At 37.2% G+C, this 22,661-nt stretch overlaps 2 protein-coding genes across 2 annotated transcripts; both read left to right on the top strand.

Moving 5' to 3' along the window:
* The first annotated feature begins 1,093 nt into the window (after window positions 1-1,093).
* On the top strand, window positions 1,094-13,483 carry clpxa (caseinolytic mitochondrial matrix peptidase chaperone subunit Xa). The gene is made up of 14 exons (XM_065294232.2): window positions 1,094-1,634; window positions 2,167-2,318; window positions 2,418-2,535; window positions 4,977-5,131; window positions 5,216-5,378; window positions 7,630-7,671; window positions 7,811-7,987; window positions 8,147-8,311; window positions 8,412-8,500; window positions 9,185-9,349; window positions 11,113-11,415; window positions 11,650-11,742; window positions 11,890-11,996; window positions 12,322-13,483. The coding sequence occupies exons 1-14, from the start codon at window positions 1,580-1,582 to the stop codon at window positions 12,410-12,412; spliced, it is 1,875 nt and encodes a 624-aa protein (XP_065150304.1). The 5' UTR covers window positions 1,094-1,579; the 3' UTR covers window positions 12,413-13,483.
* A 1,584-nt stretch (window positions 13,484-15,067) lies between these two features.
* Window positions 15,068-22,533, top strand: pdcd7 (programmed cell death 7). The gene is made up of 5 exons (XM_065294229.2): window positions 15,068-16,055; window positions 16,196-16,334; window positions 19,112-19,342; window positions 22,224-22,311; window positions 22,397-22,533. Exons 1-5 carry the CDS (start codon window positions 15,135-15,137, stop codon window positions 22,515-22,517), a joined length of 1,500 nt encoding a protein of 499 aa, XP_065150301.1. The 5' UTR covers window positions 15,068-15,134; the 3' UTR covers window positions 22,518-22,533.
* Window positions 22,534-22,661: the final 128 nt, after the last annotated feature.

Below are 22,661 nucleotides of genomic sequence, written 5' to 3'. Positions count from 1 at the left end.
TCAAAGTGAACAAGAAAACAAAAATATATATAATAAACTAGTGACAGAGTACAATTTAACAAATATCAATAAAACATAGAAGGTTAATGTATTACTGCTTTATGCGGTTTAAATGCCATAAGAGATGCATTAAATTGTAACACTAATATTACGTGCCAGAAAGAAAAATTTGCAAAGAGCCCACTACTGAACACATTTCTTGTTTGGCCGTTTTTTATTTAAAGCACTTTGGTTTATGCTCTTTTATGTCTGTGCAGATCTAAGAGGTGTGGGCTCCACAAAAGTGATAAATGATAACAGTGACAGCACTAAACGTTCACGAATGATAAGGACTTTTAATCTGAAAGTATGTAGTTCTCAAAACACTTGCACGTGACGTCTGACATTTGTTGATCACGGATGTTGAACATTTTGTATACTTGTATAACAAAGGCTATGTTACAGTTTAATGTGTTTTTTATCTCTGTATCAGCATTTAGTTAAAGACATAGGGCTGTGTGTAAGAAACAGGGCTGGTCTTGGAAGCCAGATACAAACGATAAAATTTACATTTTATTTGCATCAGAAAAAAATATTTGTTCAGGCAAAAGAAGTGTACAAAATAATAACAAGCTGTTTGCAAAAACAAATCTGTATGTTCAAGATGAAACAGCATATGTAAATTTGTAAGAAATTGTTTATCATGGGTAATATATAAATACAATAAAAGTTCCTCTACTTTTAAGCTTCAATTTTTAAGAAAATGTCTGATTTTGATTCTGGCGTACTAATAAATAAAAAAAAGTATTTATATATGCATGTGTATTCATAGTATACTGTTTCTAGAAATTGTGACAACATCAAAGTAAGGGTGTCTTTTACGTGATCCAAGGTTATAAATATGTCCTGTAGGAGTTTCAGCCATTAAAATTGGTTGGACGCCCCTCCAACACACTTTAAGTAAAATTTTCCATAACACAAACACATACAGACATTTTGGAAAAATAAAAATTTTATTATATAACAATTGCCCGCTGTTGGAAAAATGTCCGACAGCTTAAATTCATCGGCTTTAAGACCCAGCAGAAACCTCCGCAAACCGGTTGATTCAGCAGTTAACCGAATCACCGCGCAAGAGAATGCGATAATTTATGCTTAGCACTCATTTATCCTGCCTGTCAATATTACATAATAAATAAGGTTTATAATACACACGACAGTTTAGCACGTACGCACAGCCTCTTCGAATCAGGTGATTCACAGATCGATTCTTCCACTCAAATGATTCACTGACTGAACGATTCACAGACTCGAGAGTGTCATCCGTTGTTTACTTCATTTTAACAGTATCTAGATCAGATAACAGTGTGTCTTTAGATCAACCGCGTGTAACGGCTCCCAAAAATAACTTATTCAATATATTAATGTCTTTGATTGATTGTTATCGTAGTCGCAAGTAGTTTCGTTTGTACGTCATTTATCGTTCGGGCCTGTATTGAATGGATTTCAGTTGGTTAGCTATCAGCTAGCGCTAACCACCCAGCGCTCCTCAGATTCACCCGAACAAAACAACAGTTAAAAAAACAAACAGCACGGAAACATGTCGTGTACATGTGTTTCAGCGGCAAGAAATATCTTAAATTCAGCTCATAAAGGTAAGAAAAGAGTTATGTTTGTGTTTGTTATATTATATCTACGTGTGTTTGATTGCTTAGCACTGTCACTGCTAGGTGGCTAACATACAAGTGAGCTAATAACAACAATAATGATACATAATTATAGAGTACATTTAAAACAGGAACGAGTTTTTAGAAGTGAATATATGGTACAAATATTGGACAGTTGACAGTCAAGAATTAATGCAAAAAATATGAAGCAGAAGAGTTGGCTCTGTTTAATGTGTGATGCAATATTGTACAGTAAATATTGTAACCAAATATTTATTAAAATGACATACACAACTTTACATTACATACATATTTATTTTGGATGAACTGTTATTTATGATTTAATTTATGGCAAAAGTCATCATATACAAAATCTCTTATCAATACCTCAATATATGATTTTATTTATAAATCAAGTATTTTGTAAATACCAGCACTTAAACAAGTTTTTTACAAGCTCTGTTCTTACAAAGTGTATTTATTGTCATTAATTAAATTCCTATTTTTGTGCTTGTGACAGGAATATCAGGATCCAGAGTCCAGTTACTGTCACTGAGCCGGCCGGCAGCTCACGAGGTTCGAGTGTCACGTCGTATCCCTATCAGGTCCTTTTCGGAGACGGCCGTGTATTACGCTTCGAAAGATGGCATAAAAGATGGAGATGGTGGGAAGGTAATACTGATAAACTTTGTGTTGTCTGTCAACAAGGGACCGTGGAGAAATGATTAACCCAGCCACAATGGACATTCATTACCTTGTTTTCCTTGTCAGAAATCTGTTGGTGACGGAAGTGGAAAAAGAACCAATTCGAATAACTCGGGCAAAGGAGGAAGTCAGCTGCGATGCCCCAAATGTGGAGATCCTTGCACGCACGTTGAAACATTTGTTTGTGAGTACTTCATCTTTACGGTTATCCGTGTAAATGTTTATCTGCTGCGTTCACGGTGATTCCGGTTTTTACTGACCTTTCCAAATAGTTGTGGTTTCATCTGTCCTTGAGCATGTGTAACTAGGACAGAGTGTTCACAGGACTTACTGTTCAGTGCTAAATATAAATCACGTAGTTGTTGCTTTTCTATTGGGGCCTGAAGGAAGTGAAACGTGCTTTAAATGTTTAGAATGAAACATTTTCAGATATTACAGACCAGTGGTCACCAACATGGTTGCCCGCACGGAGTCTGAGAGTTGTTCGAATTCCTGCCAAAGCACATTCTATTAATAGCCTCAATTTTAATATTTATTTATTAGATATTTTTTTATTTTAGCTTAGCTTCTTTTGTGTATGTTAACATTTTAAGCAATCATAAAACACATCAATATGTAAAATAAAATAAAATAAAAAGTTTTGTGAAGACTATATCAAAAAGAACCCCTAGATTGTTTTATCCATTGTGGTAGCTCTTGCTCACAAAAGGTTGGAGACCCCTGTTATAGACCAAATTGTTTAGGCAAGTTAATGTATGCATCTTTTAATATAGGCGTTAAGTGGAGACATTGCAGTTTCAAGTTACGTGCATATAAAGCAAAGGTCGTATTTACCTGTGGAGAAACAGTAGCTGGGTTTCCATCCAAACATGAAACAAATATTTTCTAAATTTGCAAGAAAAGAAAACAAACAAAATGTTCGCTACGTTTATTCTGCAAATTTGTTTCCATCTTCCTTTATTTGCGTTTACTTTTTTCGCAAAAGTCAAAAACACTCCAAGTGAGCGTTAAAACGTTGTTTGCGAATTAACTGATTTTTATTGAAACTTGCCGTTTCCATCACTCTTTTCTGATGTGATACATTAAAATGTGCATATATTCAGGATGATGAAAACCCAGTCTGTATCTTTATTGATACCCCATGTGAATTTGAAAGGGATGTTTAACTCTTTCGCCGCCAGCGTTTAAAAAAAAAAAGTTGCCAGCCAGCGCCAGCGTTTTTCATGATTTTCACAGAAGTTTACTGCCTTCCAGAAAAATTTTCTTCTTTAAATATATAAACATACAATATACCAAATGAAAGAACAGACCATCTGCTTTCAAACAAAAAAACTGTTTCATCCTACCTTCAGTACTTCTTTTGTAATCAGCTTTTGAATATGGGTAGGTTTCTGCAAAAACACCACATTTTGAGCAAAAAGCAGAGATAATAAAATTTTTGTGACAGACTTTTCATAGAGATCCCATTCAGAGCGATCTTTAAAACAGACACGGACATGCAGCCGCTTGCCGTAGGGCTATACTTCCGGGTTTAAAAAGTTGTGGAAGGGCGCCACCTGGTGGATAATAGCGGTATTGTGGAAAGCCGGAAATACTCGTCATTGGCAAGGAATGGTTTTCTCTTGATTGACGAGATATCTCGTCAATGGCAGCGAAAGAGTTAATAGTGGTTGACCAACATTGAGAAATCAATGGCAAAAATCAAATTACAGTAAATTAGAATTAGAAATAAAAAATTTACAAGACTGCGAATCTGACACTTAATAGTATTGTTTGAATAAGTCTTTGTTTTGTGTAACACAATATAAAACGACGTTAATAATAAGTGAATAATGATTGGTCATTTTACTGTCTGTCAGACTTTGGCTTTACATCTGAATGTCTTTTCATTAAGCTGGAAGTATAGTTCAGTTTTTAAGTATGCGTAAATGTCCACGTTAAGTGCGCATGACGCTAATTTCGTCATCAGAATAGTACATGTATGTGCATGTATGCACACATACTTCGTATGTATAGGTCGCGCATGTGCGTACATGAGAATGTAGTATGCAGCCCAGGAGACGCATTGCAATTTGTCGCAATGCGCTTGTGTCGAACGTCTATGTACACTCAAACAAAGTCAAATAAACTATGCTTTCAAGGGTGTGCGTTCGACTGTGGGTGTACGTTTGCCTACACATAAAAATAAACGACTTTGGCCTTTAGGAACAACAATTTAAGGAACAGAAAGATTTATGGGCCTATAATAAAAAATGCCAAATAACGGCCACTGCAACATTTAAGATGGTGGAAGGCAATTCTGCTGTAGTTTGGTGTAAACATTTGCAAAGTTATTTAATTTTCAGTGTTGTAGTTATTTTGTTAGTGACAGAGCTTATGATCCATCCTTCTGCTTTAGTTTTTATTTGTACTAGTCATGTAAACGGGACGCATGTGCTATGTTTATTTATTAATAGCTATTCAGATCATCCATTTATTATTTTTTTAGTTGCATAACATATTTTCACATTCATTCATGTCTAAACTATATATCGCTAGGTGCGCTTGAAGGCAGGACCAGGCAGGATTTTATTTCATTATATTAAAACTGTTGGCTCTGTATAAGATGTTAATTCTCTTTGGCAGCATCAACCCGCTTTGTGAAATGTGAAAAATGTCACCACTTTTTTGTGGTGCTCTCTGAAACCGACACCAAGAAGAGCTTGAGTAAAGACCCGGAGTCGGCGGCGGAGGCCGTCAAGTTGGCTTTCCAGCAGAAACCCCCTCCACCACCTAAAAAGGTACGAGTTCAATAAACTTTGAGGTTTTACAGTATGGCCTCTGGTCATGGTTACCATGTGACCTCTGTTTTTGTTTTTCTGCAGATCTATGCTTATCTTGATAAGTATGTTGTTGGTCAGGATCATGCTAAGAAGGTTCTTTCAGTGGCTGTGTACAACCATTACAAACGCATCTACAACAACATGCCGGCAGGCACCAGAACCCAGCAGATGGAGGTGGAAAAACAGGCCTCTCTTACCCCTCGAGGTTTGTACTGCTGAATAAAAAAAACACGTTTAAAAGGCCATTCGTTTTACGCTGGATATATATTCACATTGGTATCTTCAGAAAGGTTTCAATGGGATATAGAGAAAAAATGATATAAAAATAAAATCGACCCCATTTACTTTATTAAAATAATTAAAATATTTCAATATATAGAAATACTTTATTAAATATATAAAGAGCTCAGATGCAAAATGCGTCTGTCATGTTTTCTTGTAAATGAGCACTCATATTAAACCCACGATATGTAAGATTTTTGTAATAAAATATCCAAAAACCACTTGTACAGTTTGATATATTTAATGCAAATGTGTATTTAAATTATCCCAAAAGTTCCCAAGGATTTTCACTCTCCTTTATAACATCATTAAGATTTATTGTGGTGCTTTGTAATAGCAATCTCTAGTGGAAAAAATCTACAAATTGTTGCTCTTATGGTTTTTCCAACAAACCTGTATTTCTGAATGGCCTGAGGCCAGGATTAAGTGGATTTGAAGCGAAACTATTCGATGAATGTATAATACGTGCCGATAGCATCCAGTCAATATAATTATCAAATTTTTGATGATGGTGGCGTTTAGCAGCTCTCGCATCTGAGTTCTCTACAAATATTAACAAACATTTTTTTTATTGATTCTCTGAGAACATGTAGCAGGTAAAGTTTTTCTGGACAAAAGTGCCAATCACACATCTTGGGTGTTTTTTTTTTCAGGGTTTGACTATAAAGTTTCTATTGTGTTTTTAGTGCTTTGTGGTTTCGCTAAAGTGTTGTATGGCAGTGGTTCTCAAACTGGGGTCCGGGGCCCCCAGGGGGGCCGCGAGATGGTGCCAGGGGGGCCCCAGTTTTATGACATTTTATAAAATACATTCATTTATCATGAATTCTGTGTAATTAAACCTAAAAAAAATAAGGATACTAACCAACAGCACTACTTCGTATAAACTTAATATATTTTGTTTAATTAAAATGTTAAATTTTATCAGTTTTTGTCATAAATTTTCTTTGGGGGGGCCGCGAAGGAATGCACCATACACAAGGGGGGCCGCACGCAGAAAAAGTTTGAGAACCACTGTTGTATGGTTTCTTAGCAAGTGAGAAGAGCTTATTCACAAGTTTTCATGATATTCTTGTACTTGCATATGACTTGGGTTCCTCCATCGGTATAACTCAATGAGATTTGGCAAACACCAACAATAATGTCATCGCTAACTTTTTCTAATCCATTTAAATTAACAAAAGTTTAAAAGTTCCTCAATGCAAAATTCAGTTTGGTCCAGAAATATGTAAAAAAAATTTTAGTTTAATGCATTCCTTATAACATTACAACAGGTCGAACGCGGAGCCTTGTATAGCGTAGTTCATTTGAATGTAAGTGAACACAGACGTTTGACGCATGCACATTGCGACAAAATGCAACGCTACACACTAAATTCTTTTGCACAAGCATGTGCGACCTACGAGTACAAAGTATGCATGGTTACAAAAATCTGGCGGGGTGCATAGAGTGCGCAGACACTATTTTGATGACAAAATTTGCATCAGGCACACTAGGGCTGGGTATCGATTCAGATGTTCCAGATCGATTCGATTTTGATTCACAATCCATCAAATCGATTCAATTCAATTTTGGATTCCGGTTCTTGAATCGATTTTTATACTCGATTCTCAATTCAACTCAATGAATAAAGATTTAATACAAATACTATATTAATAAAAAAGAACAGTGAGCAGCAGTTTACAAGTGGGTAATTAATAAAAAGAAATTAAAAGCCACAGTACTATCGTCGTCGTCTTGCTTGTAAAATCTAAAATGCTTCCATACCTCTGACTTTTAATGTGAAGGTGGCATTAACGTCGATGAACCACCTGAAACCGCCATTTTAAGCACAGAATGAATGAATGACACGCTCGCCTCTCGCTCATTGGTAACATCGCGCAAGGCAAAAAAAGAGGGTGACATCTAGTGAAGAAGACTAGTAATTAGATTAATGTTAATCTTACGTTCAATGTTTGCGGAAATAAATATGACAAAAAAAAAATCGATTCTGCTCTTTTAAAATCGATTTTGAGTCGGCTACGCAAAATAAAGCGATTAATCGAAAAATAACTTTTTTTGCCCAGCCCTAAAGCACACTGTATGCGGACCCTTGCATATGCATAAAAACTAAATGTTTTTTTTTGTATTGTTAAACAAGTAGTGATATTTTCATAATTGTCCTCCTTTCTCTATAGAGCTGGAGCTCAGACGACGAGAGGACGAATACAGGTTTACAAGTAAGTGTATGTCCATATCCATGATCTGTATTATATGATGTTACTGCGCGCCGAGGTCAAATATTATTGTCTGTGATTTATCGCTGATGTTAATAACTTTGTTTTGAACCCAGTTAATGTATGTGTTTAATTTGTCTAGAGCTTCTGCAGATCGCTGGGATCAGTCCTCATGGAAACGCTTTGGGTGCCTCCATGCAACAGCAGTTAAACCAGCAGACACCTCAAGAAAAGCGAGGAGGAGAAGTGCTGGACTCCACACATACTGACATCAAACTAGAGAAGAGTAACATTGTGCTACTGGGTCCCACCGGCTCGGGTGAGAAACACTTTTCATGTTGGTGAACACAGTGTTTTCTATGCTGATTGCAGAGGAATAATGTTAAATGAAAACAATATCAACCAGAATGTAAATTAAAACTGTATAATTGGCAGAGGATTGTGGAGAAAGAGCTAACTTAACTGAGTTGTGTTACAGGGAAAACCCTTCTGGCCCAAACGCTGGCCAAATGCCTGGACGTTCCCTTTGCCATCTGTGACTGTACCACTCTCACCCAGGCGGGATACGTGGGGGAGGACATCGAGTCAGTCATCGCCAAACTTTTGCAGGACGCTAACTATGTCGTTGAGAAGGCTCAGCAAGGTAACGCCTATAATATATTTCAGACTAGTTTGCCCAGAAATGTTATAGTACAGATCTATGGTTTAATATGCATGTTTAAAAAGATGGTAATTTCTTTCAGGCATTGTGTTTTTGGATGAAGTGGACAAGATTGGCAGTGTTCCTGGCATCCATCAGTTGAGGGATGTGGGAGGAGAAGGAGTGCAGCAGGTCTGTGATTAAACATGAACCAGATGATAACACAACTCGGATACGTTGGTGTCAACATTGGATATAATTCCTTATTGTTTTTCGACACTGATCTTTAGGACTAACTTTAAAAAATATTAAAATTTTACTTTTGTTCTTTTATCTTAGGGCTCAACATAAATAATTTTTTATACTGGCCCGCTCGGGCCAGTGGTTCAGATTTTCAATTTCCCTGCCAAAACTTTCACTGGCCCCAATAAAAAAAGTCTGTTTCTTTTGTCATGTTTTATTCAAGAAAATGTCTGCTTCCAAGATGTTAAATAATATACATTGATGAAAATATATTTTAGTGACTGAGGGTGAAGCACTGTCCCGATCGGGGAAGTGACAAATGCTTTTTACTGGCCCGAACATCTCTCACGCTTGCCCCGGGCCACCGAGCAGTCCTTTATGTTGAGCCCTGAATGTGCCATGAAATTGTTTGTGTTGTGCCGCACTACAATGTTTTATCTCCAGCATTTCAGTGCCCACGAAACCTTACTAAATAACTTGACTTGATTTGCTTTGGTCATACATATGTGGCTTTAGTAATGCATTTAGTAAAAATCAGATTTTTACTACATTTTTTGCTGTGCTACCAAAACAAATTTAAGTCAGGTTTTATTTAAATCCGAGTAAGCAAAACCACTTTTTTTTCTTCTGTAGGGTCTGCTCAAACTCCTAGAAGGAACCATTGTAAATGTTCCTGAGAAAAACACAAGGAAGCTGAGAGGAGAAACTGTGCAAGTTGATACCACCAACATCCTGTTTGTAGCATCTGGAGCATTTAATGGGCTTGACCGAATCATCAGCAGAAGAAAGAATGAGAAGGTGTGTTATAAAAACTTACATTGACGCATGACAAAGAGGTTTTATTCGCATTCGAACAAAAGTCTTCTTGGTAGGGCTGGGTACCGAACGTTGATACTTTTATGATATTGAATGAAAAACTTCGATACTTTGAGTATCGAAAAATGATTTATCTTTCGATGCCAAATTTCGATTCCAAAAGCGGCTGTGTCTGTGAGCCTGTACTTGCGTGTAAGGACCTAAAGTGCCGGCGATTGGCTGTCCACCACCACGTGACTTGGAGGATTTCTGAAAATACTCGCAGTCACCCAACACAAGTGTAAGGATACAATATTAGAAGAAAGTCTTTGTGACAGTCTTACCAATAGAGTTAGCGCAAGCATGGCCGTGTTGTCTCCGTGAAAGGCACGTCAACCAAAACGGGGCTTCTCCTAAAGTGACGAGGGGTTTCAATTTAAAGCACGCGCACAGCCTGTGTCTCTGCTTGATTTACTCTCGCCTGGTTCCGCATGGCAAGGCTTTGCGCGCGTCTCCCACAACAGTCTCGACAAGGTGTTTAAACTTGACCCACGCGCGCAGCTTGTGTCTCTCAATGCTTATGAAATACTCGCGCCTGTCTCTACGCATCGCAAAGCCTTCATGCCCCTGTCTCGCAAAATGGACGATGCGTTTAAACCTATTTTTTACAGTCTATAGTTTAAACTTGACGCACACGCGCAGCCCAAAGCCTGGCACGTTATTTAAAACAAACTAAAATTCCATTTAACTGGTTTGCTAATTTCACTTGAATGAAATGACATTGAACGCATTTTCTACTCATTTTAAAAATCCCAAATGTATTTAATATTTTGATAATTATGAAGTTGAGTATTGTTTACAAAAAACAAACATGCATACAAATCTTCCCAGTAAAACTCAGTCACCCATTTAAATATTGTAACTTTTTGTCAAAGTTGCAGCTATAATGAACCCACAAATACGGTTAGTCCAAGCTAAATACCATTTTACATTTCATAAAATAAAGCAGTGTTAATTATATTCTTAATTTCTTTATTTTTGTTTCCTTATTTTCATAAAAAAACTGATTGAAAAAAAAAGTGTGTCTGCTGGCGCACCCCTATCCAAAAAGCACAATCAGTTTTATTAATGTTACCCTAAGTGAGAACTGTTACCAGAATTTGTTTTAATTAAGGTGAAAAATAAAAGTTGTGTGTTTAATGTATTTTTGTTAATGTTTCAATGGATTTTAAAACATGGTATCGAAAAAGTATCGTTAGGAACCGGCATCGAAACGGAGGTATCGAAATTGGCACCGGATCGAAAGATTTTAAACAATACCCAGCCCTACTTCTTGGTCATAACTAATAAAATATTAATCATGGCCAACTTGGACGCTATAGATCAGAGCAAAACTTTTAGGCAGCCTTGAAAGTCAGTGTGGGTTTTTTTTTTTTTTGGTTTTTTTATTGGCCCTAGCTTAATCAATCTTATCAATCAGACCACTACCACTTTGTGTTTTGAATGAGTTTGTCTATTCTAGAGCTGGCAAAGTATGGTGTTCCGCATGTCTCAGTCTTGGGCCCTTTGTTGTTTTGTACATTGTTCTTTCCTTTCACTGTTTTATACACGACACAGTTGTATATGTCCTCCAGACCACATTTGGGAAACTTTCTCACGAGTTATGAAATGTTTTAAAGATATTGATAAGTGGACAGTTCCATTATATTAACTTACAAATTCAGTGCATAAGAAAATATATATGACACTTTATATTTCATGTGTAGTACCTTGGATTCGGAACGCCATCTAACATGGGAAAAGGCAGAAGGGCAGCAGCAGCGGCCGACCTTGCCAACAGCACAGGTGGAGAGGTGGATGCTGTGGCCGAGATCGAGGAGAAGGACAGGCTTCTGAAACATGTGGAGGCTAGAGACCTCATTGAGTTTGGCATGATCCCAGAGTTTGTTGGACGTCTTCCCGTTGTCGTTCCACTGCACAGTCTGGATGAGGAGACGCTCGTCCGAATCCTCACCGAGCCCCGCAATGCTGTCGTGCCTCAGTATCAGGCTCTCTTCAGCATGGACAAGGTTGGAACCAAATATACGAACACATTTATTTCTTTTTAAATCAATTCGACTTTTAGATGTTCAAAGACAAATTTTGGTAATGTTGAAATTGAATAACTGAACCATTTCCCTTTCGTTATTTATTAATATAGGCAGATATTTATGGTGCTTTTAATCAAGACATAATAAAAATATAGCGCTAATTCAAACTGAATGTTTAAATGTTTCTAAATACACTATGCATCTTTGTGTTAGTGTGATCTGAATGTGACGCCTGAAGCCTTGAGAGCCATCGCCAGATTGGCTTTGGAACGTAAAACCGGTGCCCGTGGACTTCGATCCATAATGGTAAGAAACTGCTGTTTACTTTCAAGTTTTTTGTTTCTCAGAAGCATGAGCCTTTGTATTATAAGTAAATGTGTTGTGGTATAATAATCATACAATAATTGCATTCAATTATTAAAGCAATAACGTAATATAATATTTATCCAACAGGAAAAACTGCTGCTAGATCCAATGTTTGAAGTACCACATTCTGATATTGTGGCCGTGGAGGTGACCCAGGATGTGGTTAAGGGAAAAGCACAACCGCAATACATAAGGTGAGAGCACACATGGAAAGATTGGTAAATTTAGCAGTTTTAGCATTTAAAAGGGTTATTTTAATAACGTCCTGCTTTTAGTTATTGTTTGTTTTTTCCTAAATAACTTCTCGCGCTCAGTGTGGAAAAAAACGCCTCTATGGAAACAATTTATGTGGCGTACACGCACCCTTAAACAGCATAGGTCACGTTTATGTTTTCTATTCTCAAATGTTACATTAATAATAAGTCTGTGTTCTCCGGTTAAGAACTTGTACATGCGTTTTAACAAAAGGGACTTGTGATCGATTTTTCTCCTTGACCATTTGCTTTTCCCTCCTTTCAGAGCTGCAGCTAAAGAGTCCTCCGAGGAAGAGTATGATTCTGGGATTGAAGAGGAAAACTGGCCAAGACAAGTCGATGCAGCTAAAAACTAAACTCACCGATCATTTAGCCAGCTCGTCGTCTTCTAAGGGTCCATTTCCAAGTCGAGTTACTCACTGTACCCCTGTGATGATTTGTTATTCACTTTGGAAAATTGTAATCCTTAACACCCACTTCTACCTTCATAGTAAAGAATTATGGCTTAATGTTTGAAATCAAGCAAATGCCCCTGACACCATGCCTCTTAGAGAGAGCTAATCCTCGTAAAATGTAAAAAAAAAAAAACGTTTTATTTTATTCTTAATAACTTGATGATGCAAGTGATTTTTATGAACTGTTTGATTGTTTTGGCAACAGAGATGAATAGTAAGGATTGCTCATTAAAATACAGTAATATATTTTGACTTCAGATTCTTTATGTCACACTTTGCCCTGCTTGGAGTAGAATTACACATTTGGTCATGCACTGGTTATACTTGTTAGACAGTACTATTAATAGATGTCCTAACTAAGGTTCATCTCTATTCTCAATCATTCAAAGACTGCATTAATGTTTTCCAGTATTAAACGTTTTTGTAGTTGAACCACATTTACAACTAAAGCATCTCAATCTGCAGTATTGTTGCCTATGAGGTCTATTCAATTAAATTAGGGTTTCCGAGTGAGCTTACATAAATTTGGCACATTGAATTATTTTTCTTTGATTGTTGTTTAGCATGTCCGGTTACGCTATTAGACTCAAGCTGCTATGTGTCTAGGTTCAAAAAAGAAAAATCAGTAAATGGGTTTAGAGGATTTTTCAGGGACATGTCTGTTATAATCTGATATCGAATTGTTGTGTCATTATTTCCCTTATGCACAAAAGGGCCTAACAGTGGATTGATTTGTATGTGCCGATTACAAAAGTGTAAAACAAGCGACTTTACTTGGAAAAAGGTTCAGTGTCAGTGCGGTAGCTTTCTCTGTACAGTAAGCTATTTACCAATTCTCCTGGGTAAATTCATGAGCAACATCTCACCATGGAAATATGGATAATGTTCCGTTTCCTCTACTTAAATTGTAATAAAAGTGTGTATTTTTTATTGTTTTTCTTAGAGGATATATTAAACTCAAATTAAGTACAACGTTGGATGAGTTCACTTTTGTATGGAGATAATAGAAAATAATGTGTGTCTGTGTGGTTAAAACTCTATAACTGTCACTGTCCCACAGGTGGGATGTTAACATATTTTAAACAAAAATTTCTTAGTCTAAACATAAACTTATCTTGACAAGCTATATATTGTAGGAAAGCTCTAAAAATTGTAGATTTCATATGAATGACGTATTAATTTTCTAAAATGTCACCAGCTAACAGGTGGGCGCATGGTGTTTATACATATTTATTTGTTAATGTCCAATAAACCTGAAGTAATCTTCATCAACTATATATTGTTGGAAAGTTCTAGGAATGTAGTTTTCACGGTTCAAAGCCATTTGATGATAGAAATTGTGTAGTGACAGTCATTTTGTTTAGGGTCATTGACCCCATAGGAATACATATGAATGATTATTTATTTATTTATAACTAATATCCTATAAACCTGGAATAATCTTGACAAACTATATATTGTTGGATTGTTTAAGGAATATAGTTTTCATATTTCAAAACCTTCTTGCATTAATAATAATGCAGTGACAATAGTTTATTAATATGTGACAAGGTTATGCTGCTAACCGTGGACACCTAGTCATTTTTTTCTAATTTTAACTTGAAATTTTGGTTTAGTTGAGACTAAACTTCTGGCTTTATTTTTTTTAGCATTTTGGGTGTAAACAGTATGTTTTTTTTATACAAGATAAAATATCTTATTGCATTATTTATTAAAATAGATTTAAGATGGTATATTTTTCATTTATTTAATATTCACAACTCATGAAACAAACACGTGAAAAACCTTAAGGTGTCTTCTTTAAAAAGAGACCAAGATTTTGCTTCTAGACCAAAGAATGCCAGAGTAATATTAATTTAAAGGTGGCGCATATCACCATTTAACCCTTTAACCTGGCAGTTTAAGGGTTAAATTAACAAAAGTAGATTATCTAGCTAAGAATATGATGATAATTTTATCATGTAAATATTATGATGTTAAATGCAGCACTTCAATTATATTAAACTGTATGCAAACCAGAAAATCACCAAATCATGAATGATGGTTTCATTACAAATTAGATGTTATATTAAACAAAAACGACGTATAAAACGTAATAACCAAATCTATCATAAAATGGAATATTGCTCAAAATACAATAAAATTTGAGAATAATGCTTTGAATAAACGATGACCGATTTATACAGCGAGGGACACAATGGTTGAATTAAATAAATATATGAATCAAGTAATTTACACACGTTATAATTCACATGCCCAAACAGATTAGTATGACATCAGAGTATCGCGAGAGTGATTTAATAGCTGGACTTTCGAGGTGTCCTCGCGGTACTTTGATGTCATCGCTCTTCCAATCGCAGCGCTTCATGTCCTTCAACTCAAACACACATTTGTTTTATAATATACAGTTTTTTTATTTAATACAACATTAAATTCGTATTTAAACATATGTTCCATTAAATCCCCTCACTTTTAATTAAAATATGAAGACTTTTTAGCGGTTTTATTTTGAAGGCGTACTAGAAGCGTTTCCGTCACAACTTCCGGTTTCGTGAAGCAGCTCCCTGTTAGCGCGTTACCACTGACTGATTTAGTGTCATATTTTACGTGATTTCAGAATGAAATGATGGATAACTCTCAACAATACAGTTACACGAATCTCCCGCCACCTCCCTTTAATAACCCAGCGGGTTTAGACAGCGGAGTTTATACAGGACCACCACCAGTACCTCCACCACCCGGACCTGGGAACACATGGAGCATGTATCAGCACCCACCCCCGACGACAGCACAGCATCAGTGGCCACCTTTCCCACCAGTGAACCCTGGTGGACCGTATCCAGCCTTTGACCCCAGCAGACCACCTCCAACCCTTGAACCACCTCAATACAATGACAAACAACAGTGGACTCAAAACCAGTGGACTCCCCCAAACTCCCATTTCAGGGGACACTTCCCACCAAACCAACATTCATATCAGTCCAACATCAGACAAGACACCACCAGCAACCAGAACTACCTACCTAACAGACCCTGGTCAGATGACTACCAGGACCAAGCCAGAAGCATCTCAGCATTAGATGAAGAATCAAGGCAGAGGTTGAGAGATGAGCAGTGGCTTCAGAGTTTCCTGCTTCAGAGAGGAAAACATCAACCACTCGAGCTGCCAAAGCCTAAACTTTCAATTTCTCAGTTTAAAAAGAAGCTATATGGGACTGTTCACATGGTGTCCGAGTTAAATGCAGTGTGTCAGATGTTGAAGGAGAACTTGGAGAGCGAAAGTGTTTGGACTGAAATGCTCTCAAGAGCCACAGAGTTGAAGAACATCATACAGGAGAGTATGACCGACCTGAAGGACCCTGAGCTTTTCTGCAACATCCAGAGGAAACTGCTGCTGATCAGTAAAAAAAGAGCAAGAGTAAGGAGAAGAAAGATGGCGGAAAGAGAGGAGAAGCAGGAACAAGAGGCTAGAAGAGCTGAACGAAAGGCAGAAGTGGATAAATGGCAGATTAAACGCATTCAAGAAGTGGAGGAGAAAAACAGGGTGAGAGCAAGATTTGTGTTGTAAAGTGTTTCTTCCAACAGGGGGCGCACAAGTATTGAATGCAAATGCACACACATAGATGCATGTCAATGTAAATAGTAGATAGTAATATAAAGCACATACATTTTGTTCTAATGCAGGAGAAAGAGTTAAAACTGGCGGCCGACGCTGTGCTTTCAGAGGTCAGAAAGAAACAAGCAGATTCCAAGAGAATGCAGGACATACTTAAATCCCTGGAAAAGCTGAGAAAACTTCGGAAAGAGGCTGCCGCCAGAAGAGGTAATGCATTGATTTAGTATTGTTTCAGTGCACCACCAGGCATTTAAAGGTGTCATATTAAGAGATTTTTTTAAAGCATTAGTCAAAATGTTGATGTCTTTCTTTGTTCAGTCGAGAAGAAATATGTTTTTTTGAGGAAAACATTCCAGGATTTTTATCATTTTAATGGACTTTAATGGACCCCAACACTTAATACTTAACTCAACACTTAACAGTTTTTTTCAACTGGGTTTTAAAGGACTCTAAACGATCTCAAACGAGGCATAAGGGTCTTATCTAGCGAAACGATTGTCACTTTTGGCAAGAAAAAAGCTCTTTTAAACCACAACTTCTCGTCTATCTCCGGTCCTGTTACGGGCCAGCACAACCTGATGTAATTGCGTAGTGACGTAGAAAGGTCACGTGTTACATATATAAAACGCACATTTGCCGACCATTTTAACCAATAAACTGACACAAAGACATTAATTAGTATCATTTAACATACAATAACGTCAAAACTGTTTTTTTTCCACACTTGTAAACACTGGGGTATAGTTTCGCATACATCATTCGTGACCTTTTGGCGTGATGACGTATTACGTGAGGTTGCGCTGGCTCATCACGGGCCGGAGATAGATGAGAAGTTGTGGTTTAAAAGTGCATATTTTTTATGAAACTATTTAGTAGGGCTGCACGATTTGGGTAATTTTTCCCATTGCGGTTATTGATGCTAAAATTGCGATGTGCGATTGCGATTATACTAAATGGTATCATGAGTCAACTTGATGGGTTTTAAAGAAAATCCACACACAGTTTAGCTAAAATTTGTATTTGTAAAACTAGAAATGTTTTCGTATTGCCACGTGATGTAGCAACTGCTCAGTGTCAGTAATCCTAAATCCAAAATACCGCCATACAACAGACATAAGAGTTTTTTTTTTTAGCTACCAGATCACTGTCAACCTCCTCTGCATCCATCTTCGCTCTGGTATAAGTGACGAAGCACACCACACACGTGCATGCCACACGTGCACTGCCTTTTTTGTTCATTTTTCTTTCTTTTTTTAAACAGCAAGGAAAATCATCAAACTGTTATCAGAAAGTTTGTGTTAACAAGTCCACACATTTATTTATTTAATATAATTGCAACATTTTGCTGTCATATAATTGCACAGGCTGACATCGCGATTGCGATTGCGATGCGATTAATTGTGCAGCACTACGTAGGGCTGCACGATTTGGGTAATTTTTCCCATTGCGGTTATTGATGCTAATATTGCGATGTGCGATTGCGATTATATTTGATGGTATCATGAGTCAACTTGATGGGTTTTAAGGAAAATCCACACACAGTTTAGCTAAAATGTGTATTTGCAAAACTAGAAATGTTTTCGTATTGCCACGTGATGTAGCAACTGCTCAGTGTCAGTAATCCTAAATCCAAAATACCGCCATACAACAGACATAGAGGTTTTTTTAGCTACCAGATCACTGTCAACCTCCTCTGCATCCATCTTCGCTCTGGTATAAGTGACGACGCACAGCACACACGTGCACTGCCTTTTTTGTTCGTTTTTCTTTCTTTTTTTAAACAGCAAGGGAAATCATCAAACTGTTATCAGAAAGTTTGTGTTAACAAGTCCACACATTTATTTATTTAATATAATTGCAACATTTTGCTGTCATATAATCGCACAGGCTGACATTGCGATTGCGATTGCGATGCGATTAATTGTGCAGCACTAAATGCAAGCATGCATTCAGATTCTAGCGGTATGGGAAAGCCAGACGGCAGCTTTCCCGCGAGTGGGCTTGAAAGCAGAGAATCCTGCCTATTTTTCCAAGATTTTGCTAACTTATTTTATTTTCTTGGCGTTTTTTTATCATTCACATTTGTCCGGCTGGTTAAAATACACATTTTCTCTTGTGTGACAAACTGAGAACACATTTAATAGCGCACTTTGAACCACGTGCTATAATTTGGCATCTTAACTGTTGCTTGTTTATGATTGCAGTATATTCATTTATGCATAATGTTTGCCCATGAATGACTTTAATGACTTTAAAGGGGTCATAGCGTGAAAATCAGACTTTTTTCATGTTTTAAGTGCTATAATTGGGTCCCCAGTGCTTCTATCAACCTTGAAAATGTGATTAAGATCAACCCAGTAACTTAATTTGGGTAAGCCATTTTCTGCAAGCATGTGAAAAAATTGGTAGTTCAGATTTCGCCTGTTTTGTGAGGTAGGTAGCAAGGCCAATTACAATAAAACCGCCCCCTTTATCTGCACTATCCAACCACAGCACTGCCATTTAGTGCAGGGAGAAAGAGAGAAAGAAAAAATACTTGACAGCACAATTGAGTGTCAATTACAATAAACTACCATCATTGTGATAAGTGTTTGCATTTCTTCAGCTCATTTGCATTTTAAAATGAAACACCCAAAAACGGCTCACTTTTGCTCAGGCCTACAAAGTGGTCATTTTAACATTCTATAATTAATTATCTGTGGGGTATTTTGAGCTTAAAGTTCACTTACGTACTCTGGAGACACCAAATATTTATTTTACACCTTAAAAAAAATTCATAATATGACCCCTTTAAATGCAACTTATTCAATCAAAATTTGGAGCCAGAACTGTCGGTGTTAAAATGTGAATAAACCACATTTCTCTGATCACCTTGTCTGGTACATATAATGCAATAGTGAGAGGTTTAACAAATTTGACATAGTTTGATCAACGAAACACAAGTACATAAAACTGAATGATCGTTCTTTCTTTTTTTCAAACAGGCCTGTTCCCAGAAAAGGAGAGTGATGTGATATTTGAGGGTCATCTGGAGCGTCTAAGGAGCCTGATCCAAAAACGCACAGCTGTCTACGCGGTAGAGGAGAAAGCTTTGAGGGTAATGCTAGAGGGCGAGCAGGAGGAAGAGCGGAAACGTGATCGGGAGAAACGTCAGAAAAAAGAAAAGGAGAAGCTGTTGCAGAAGAAGAAAGAGGTCGAGTCGATGCTGTTTGGAGGTAATTGGGGGTTTAAAAACAGTACACATACTGACTGTGGGTCTACACCAGACACAAATTAACTTTTTGCATGTACGTTTTAACATTTTCAGTAATTCGCGTGTGAAATTTACGGCATTCGCGTGTGAAATTCGCAGCTTTCGCAAGTGAAATTTGCGGCATTCGTGTAAAAATATTTGTCAATACCTTGTTCTAATAACTTAAATTACTTGTGAGTTATGTAAATGTTTATAACTTTATACATTTAGCGTTTTTGTAAAGTTTCAATATAATATCAAACATCTCCATGCTGTTCCACTTCCAAAATATTAGTTTTCTAGAAATAATACGGTGGAATTATTTATGTGAGGATACAAAATGGAGTTTTTCAGAAATCTGAAGTTTTTATTTTAGTAGGTGCTGAATGCACCCTGAATATAGCTTAGCTTGCTTTGAATAAAAATGTCTGCAAAATGCATCAATGTAAATGTAAACTTTGGAACAGATTTTTCATCTGTAATGTGTGAGAATTGTGTGAAATTTGCAGCATTCACGTGTGAAATTTTCGGCATTCGCGTGTGAAATTTGCAGCATTCGCGTGTGAAATTTGTGACATTCGTGTGTGAAATTTGTGACATTCGTGTGTGAAATTTGTGACAGTCGTGTGTGAAATTGGCGGCATTCGAGTGTGAATTTGTGGCATTCGTGTGTGAAATTCTTGGCATTCGTGTGTGAAATTTGTGGCAAATTCATTTGCATGTGAAATTCGTGTAAAATTCGTGGCATTCGTGTGTGAAATTAATTTGCATGTGAAATTCGTGGCATTGGCGTGTGAAATTCGCGGGGAATTCATTTGCGTGTGAAATTCGCGGCATTCGTGTGTGAAATTTGCTACGAATTCATTCACGTGTGAAATTTGTGGCATTCGTGTGTGAAATTTGCGGCGAATTCATTCACGTGTGAAATTCGTGTAAAATTCGTGGCATTTGTGTGTGGAATTCATTTGCATGTGAAATTCGTGGCATTCGTGTGTGAAATTCGCGGAGAATTCATTCGTGTGTGAAATTCGTGGGGAATTCATTTGCGTGTGAAATTTGCGGCATTCGTGTGTGAAATTTGCTGCTAATTCATTCACGTGTGAAATTCGTGTAAAATTCGTGACATTTGTGTGTGGAATTCATTTGCATGTGAAATTCGTGGCATTCGTGTGTGAAATTTGCGGGGAATTCATTAGTGTGTGAAATTCGCGGGGAATTCATTCGTGTGTGAAATTCGTGGGAAATTCATTTGCGTGTGAAATTCACGGCATTCGTGTGTGAAATTTGCTGCTAATTCATTCACGTGTGAAATTCGTGTAAAATTCTTGGCATTTGTGTGTGGAATTCATTTGCGTGTGAAATTCGTGGTATTTGTGGTTGGAATTCGCGGGGAATTCATTTGCGTGTGAAATTCGCCACATTTGTGTGTGAAATTTGCTGCAAATTCATTCACGTGTCAAATTCGTGGCATTCGCGTGTTTTAATCATGGCATTCGCGTGTGAAATTCACGGCATTCGCATGTGAAATTCGTATGTGAAATTTGCGGCATTCGCGTGTGACATTTGCGGCATTCCTTTGTAGGGCTGTAACGATTAATCGTGCAAATGCGCATTTTCTCAATGAATGAATTTTAACTATATTACGGTGAAATCTTGGCACATCCCAAAACCAGAGGGCCGCTCTCGTGCAGAAACTCTTTTTTTGTGCCACAGAAGAAATAGCATTACAAACGCTATTCCAGGAAATGTCTATAAAAATATTTATATTGCTGTTCTTCAAATTGTTTTAGGTATTTTCATGATAATAAAGACTATTTTGAATGTTTTTGTTTAACAAGTGTTGCTTTTTTAAATGCACGTTATAAACGAATCAAACTCTTAATGATTTTAGATTAATAAGGACTTTCTACTGACCAAAACACCGGAGTACACGCACAAGCTGTGCATGACACACAGAATAGATTTAAAATCGATTCTGAATCGATTTCAGACAGGCATTTTTAATGGGACACACGATTAATCATTACAGCCCTATTCATGTGTGACATTCGTAACATTCGTTTGTGAAAATCAGATGCAAATACGCTTAATTTATGTATATATGTATATGTAGCGTTTTATACATCTTACCAGATTGTCCAACCTCCTCACTCACTTTCTTCCAAGCAAGATCCTTTTTATTCACGTTTCTATAAAAGTACAAAGATGTGTCATACAGTGATAATGATTTTGTCTTCCATTCTTGTTTCATATTTCTGCTCCAGCTCGCTACATCGTAAACACGTCACTACTAGAGCAAGTTCCTGATTGGTTAACGCGGCTCGAATATCCGACAAAGTTCAGATTTTTGAACTAGCGCGAATTACATGTTACTTCCTGTTCGTTCAATTCGCGGCGTGTCATTCATGCAAATTGCGTAATTTGCCCATGGGATGTCTATTGCATCTTTGCATTGACTTAAAATGTAAATCACTCGCACTTAACGCTTCATTCGCATCTGGTGTGAACACACCATGAGACAAGACACAGGCCCTATCCTCCGAATGAATTCCCATACAGGCTTTACACGCAATGCATAATGTAGAGTCAGCCGGTCTTTATCACAAACAAACTATAACAGGGCAATCTGGGATCCTGAATGAATTTATTTTGCTTTGTCCTTTGGGTTTCACAGACCTTAAACAGAACTTAAAGTGATTAATGAGGGATAAAAAAATACAGTTTTTGGTCCAGGCACCACAGGCTGGCAGTATTTGTCATGCACACTCAATGATAAATGAAAGGAGTGTCACAAACAAGTCAAATACAAAAAATGACATGTCTTATACAGTATGTGAGCTGTGTTTTTCTGTCTGTTTTTAAAGCTGAATTACCACCCGATCATCCTCTTCAGCCCTTCCACGATTACTACACACAGGCCGAGCGCTCCCTTCCTGCGCTCATACAAATAAGGTCGGTTTTCTAACCAAAAATAACTTCTGCAAACAACTAAAAATAACTGAGTAAAAATCGAATTTGTTTTTATGGCCTTTGACAGGAGGGAATGGGATCAGTTCCTGGTTCCCGCAGAACACCCGGACGGTAGCGCTGTTCCTCAGGGATGGGTTCTCCCTGACCAGCCTGCTGATGACATCTGGGCTACGGCTCTGGAGAAATAACACTGCTTTAACCAAATGACTATTATTTCATCTAGGAAAATAACCTCTAAATTGGATTAGACTTCCTCACCAGCTCCAGTAGTTTTTAATTTTGTATATATTTGATATGAAGGATGATTAGAAGGCCCTCATGTGGACTGCAAA

This window comes from Paramisgurnus dabryanus, chromosome 2 (genome assembly GCF_030506205.2).
Source record: "Paramisgurnus dabryanus chromosome 2, PD_genome_1.1, whole genome shotgun sequence".
NCBI lineage: Eukaryota > Metazoa > Chordata > Actinopteri > Cypriniformes > Cobitidae > Paramisgurnus > Paramisgurnus dabryanus.
Note: the sequence above shows the minus strand (reverse complement) of the source record. Positions and strands in the feature narration are given on the sequence as shown.

Bases quoted from the DNA above. Each gene is read 5' to 3' on its own strand.
- clpxa (XM_065294232.2), top strand. From the start codon at position 1,580: ATGTCGTGTACATGTGTTTCAGCGGCAAGAAATATCTTAAATTCAGCT. The intron at 5,132-5,215 runs GTACGAGTTCAA...GTTTTTCTGCAG, and splicing joins CCCCTCCACCACCTAAAAAG to ATCTATGCTTATCTTGATAA. The intron at 11,416-11,649 runs GTTGGAACCAAA...TCTTTGTGTTAG, and splicing joins CTCTCTTCAGCATGGACAAG to TGTGATCTGAATGTGACGCC.
- pdcd7 (XM_065294229.2), top strand. From the start codon at position 15,135: ATGATGGATAACTCTCAACAATACAGTTACACGAATCTCCCGCCACCT. The intron at 16,335-19,111 runs GTAATGCATTGA...TTTTTCAAACAG, and splicing joins AGAGGCTGCCGCCAGAAGAG to GCCTGTTCCCAGAAAAGGAG. The intron at 22,312-22,396 runs GTCGGTTTTCTA...GGCCTTTGACAG, and splicing joins CCTGCGCTCATACAAATAAG to GAGGGAATGGGATCAGTTCC.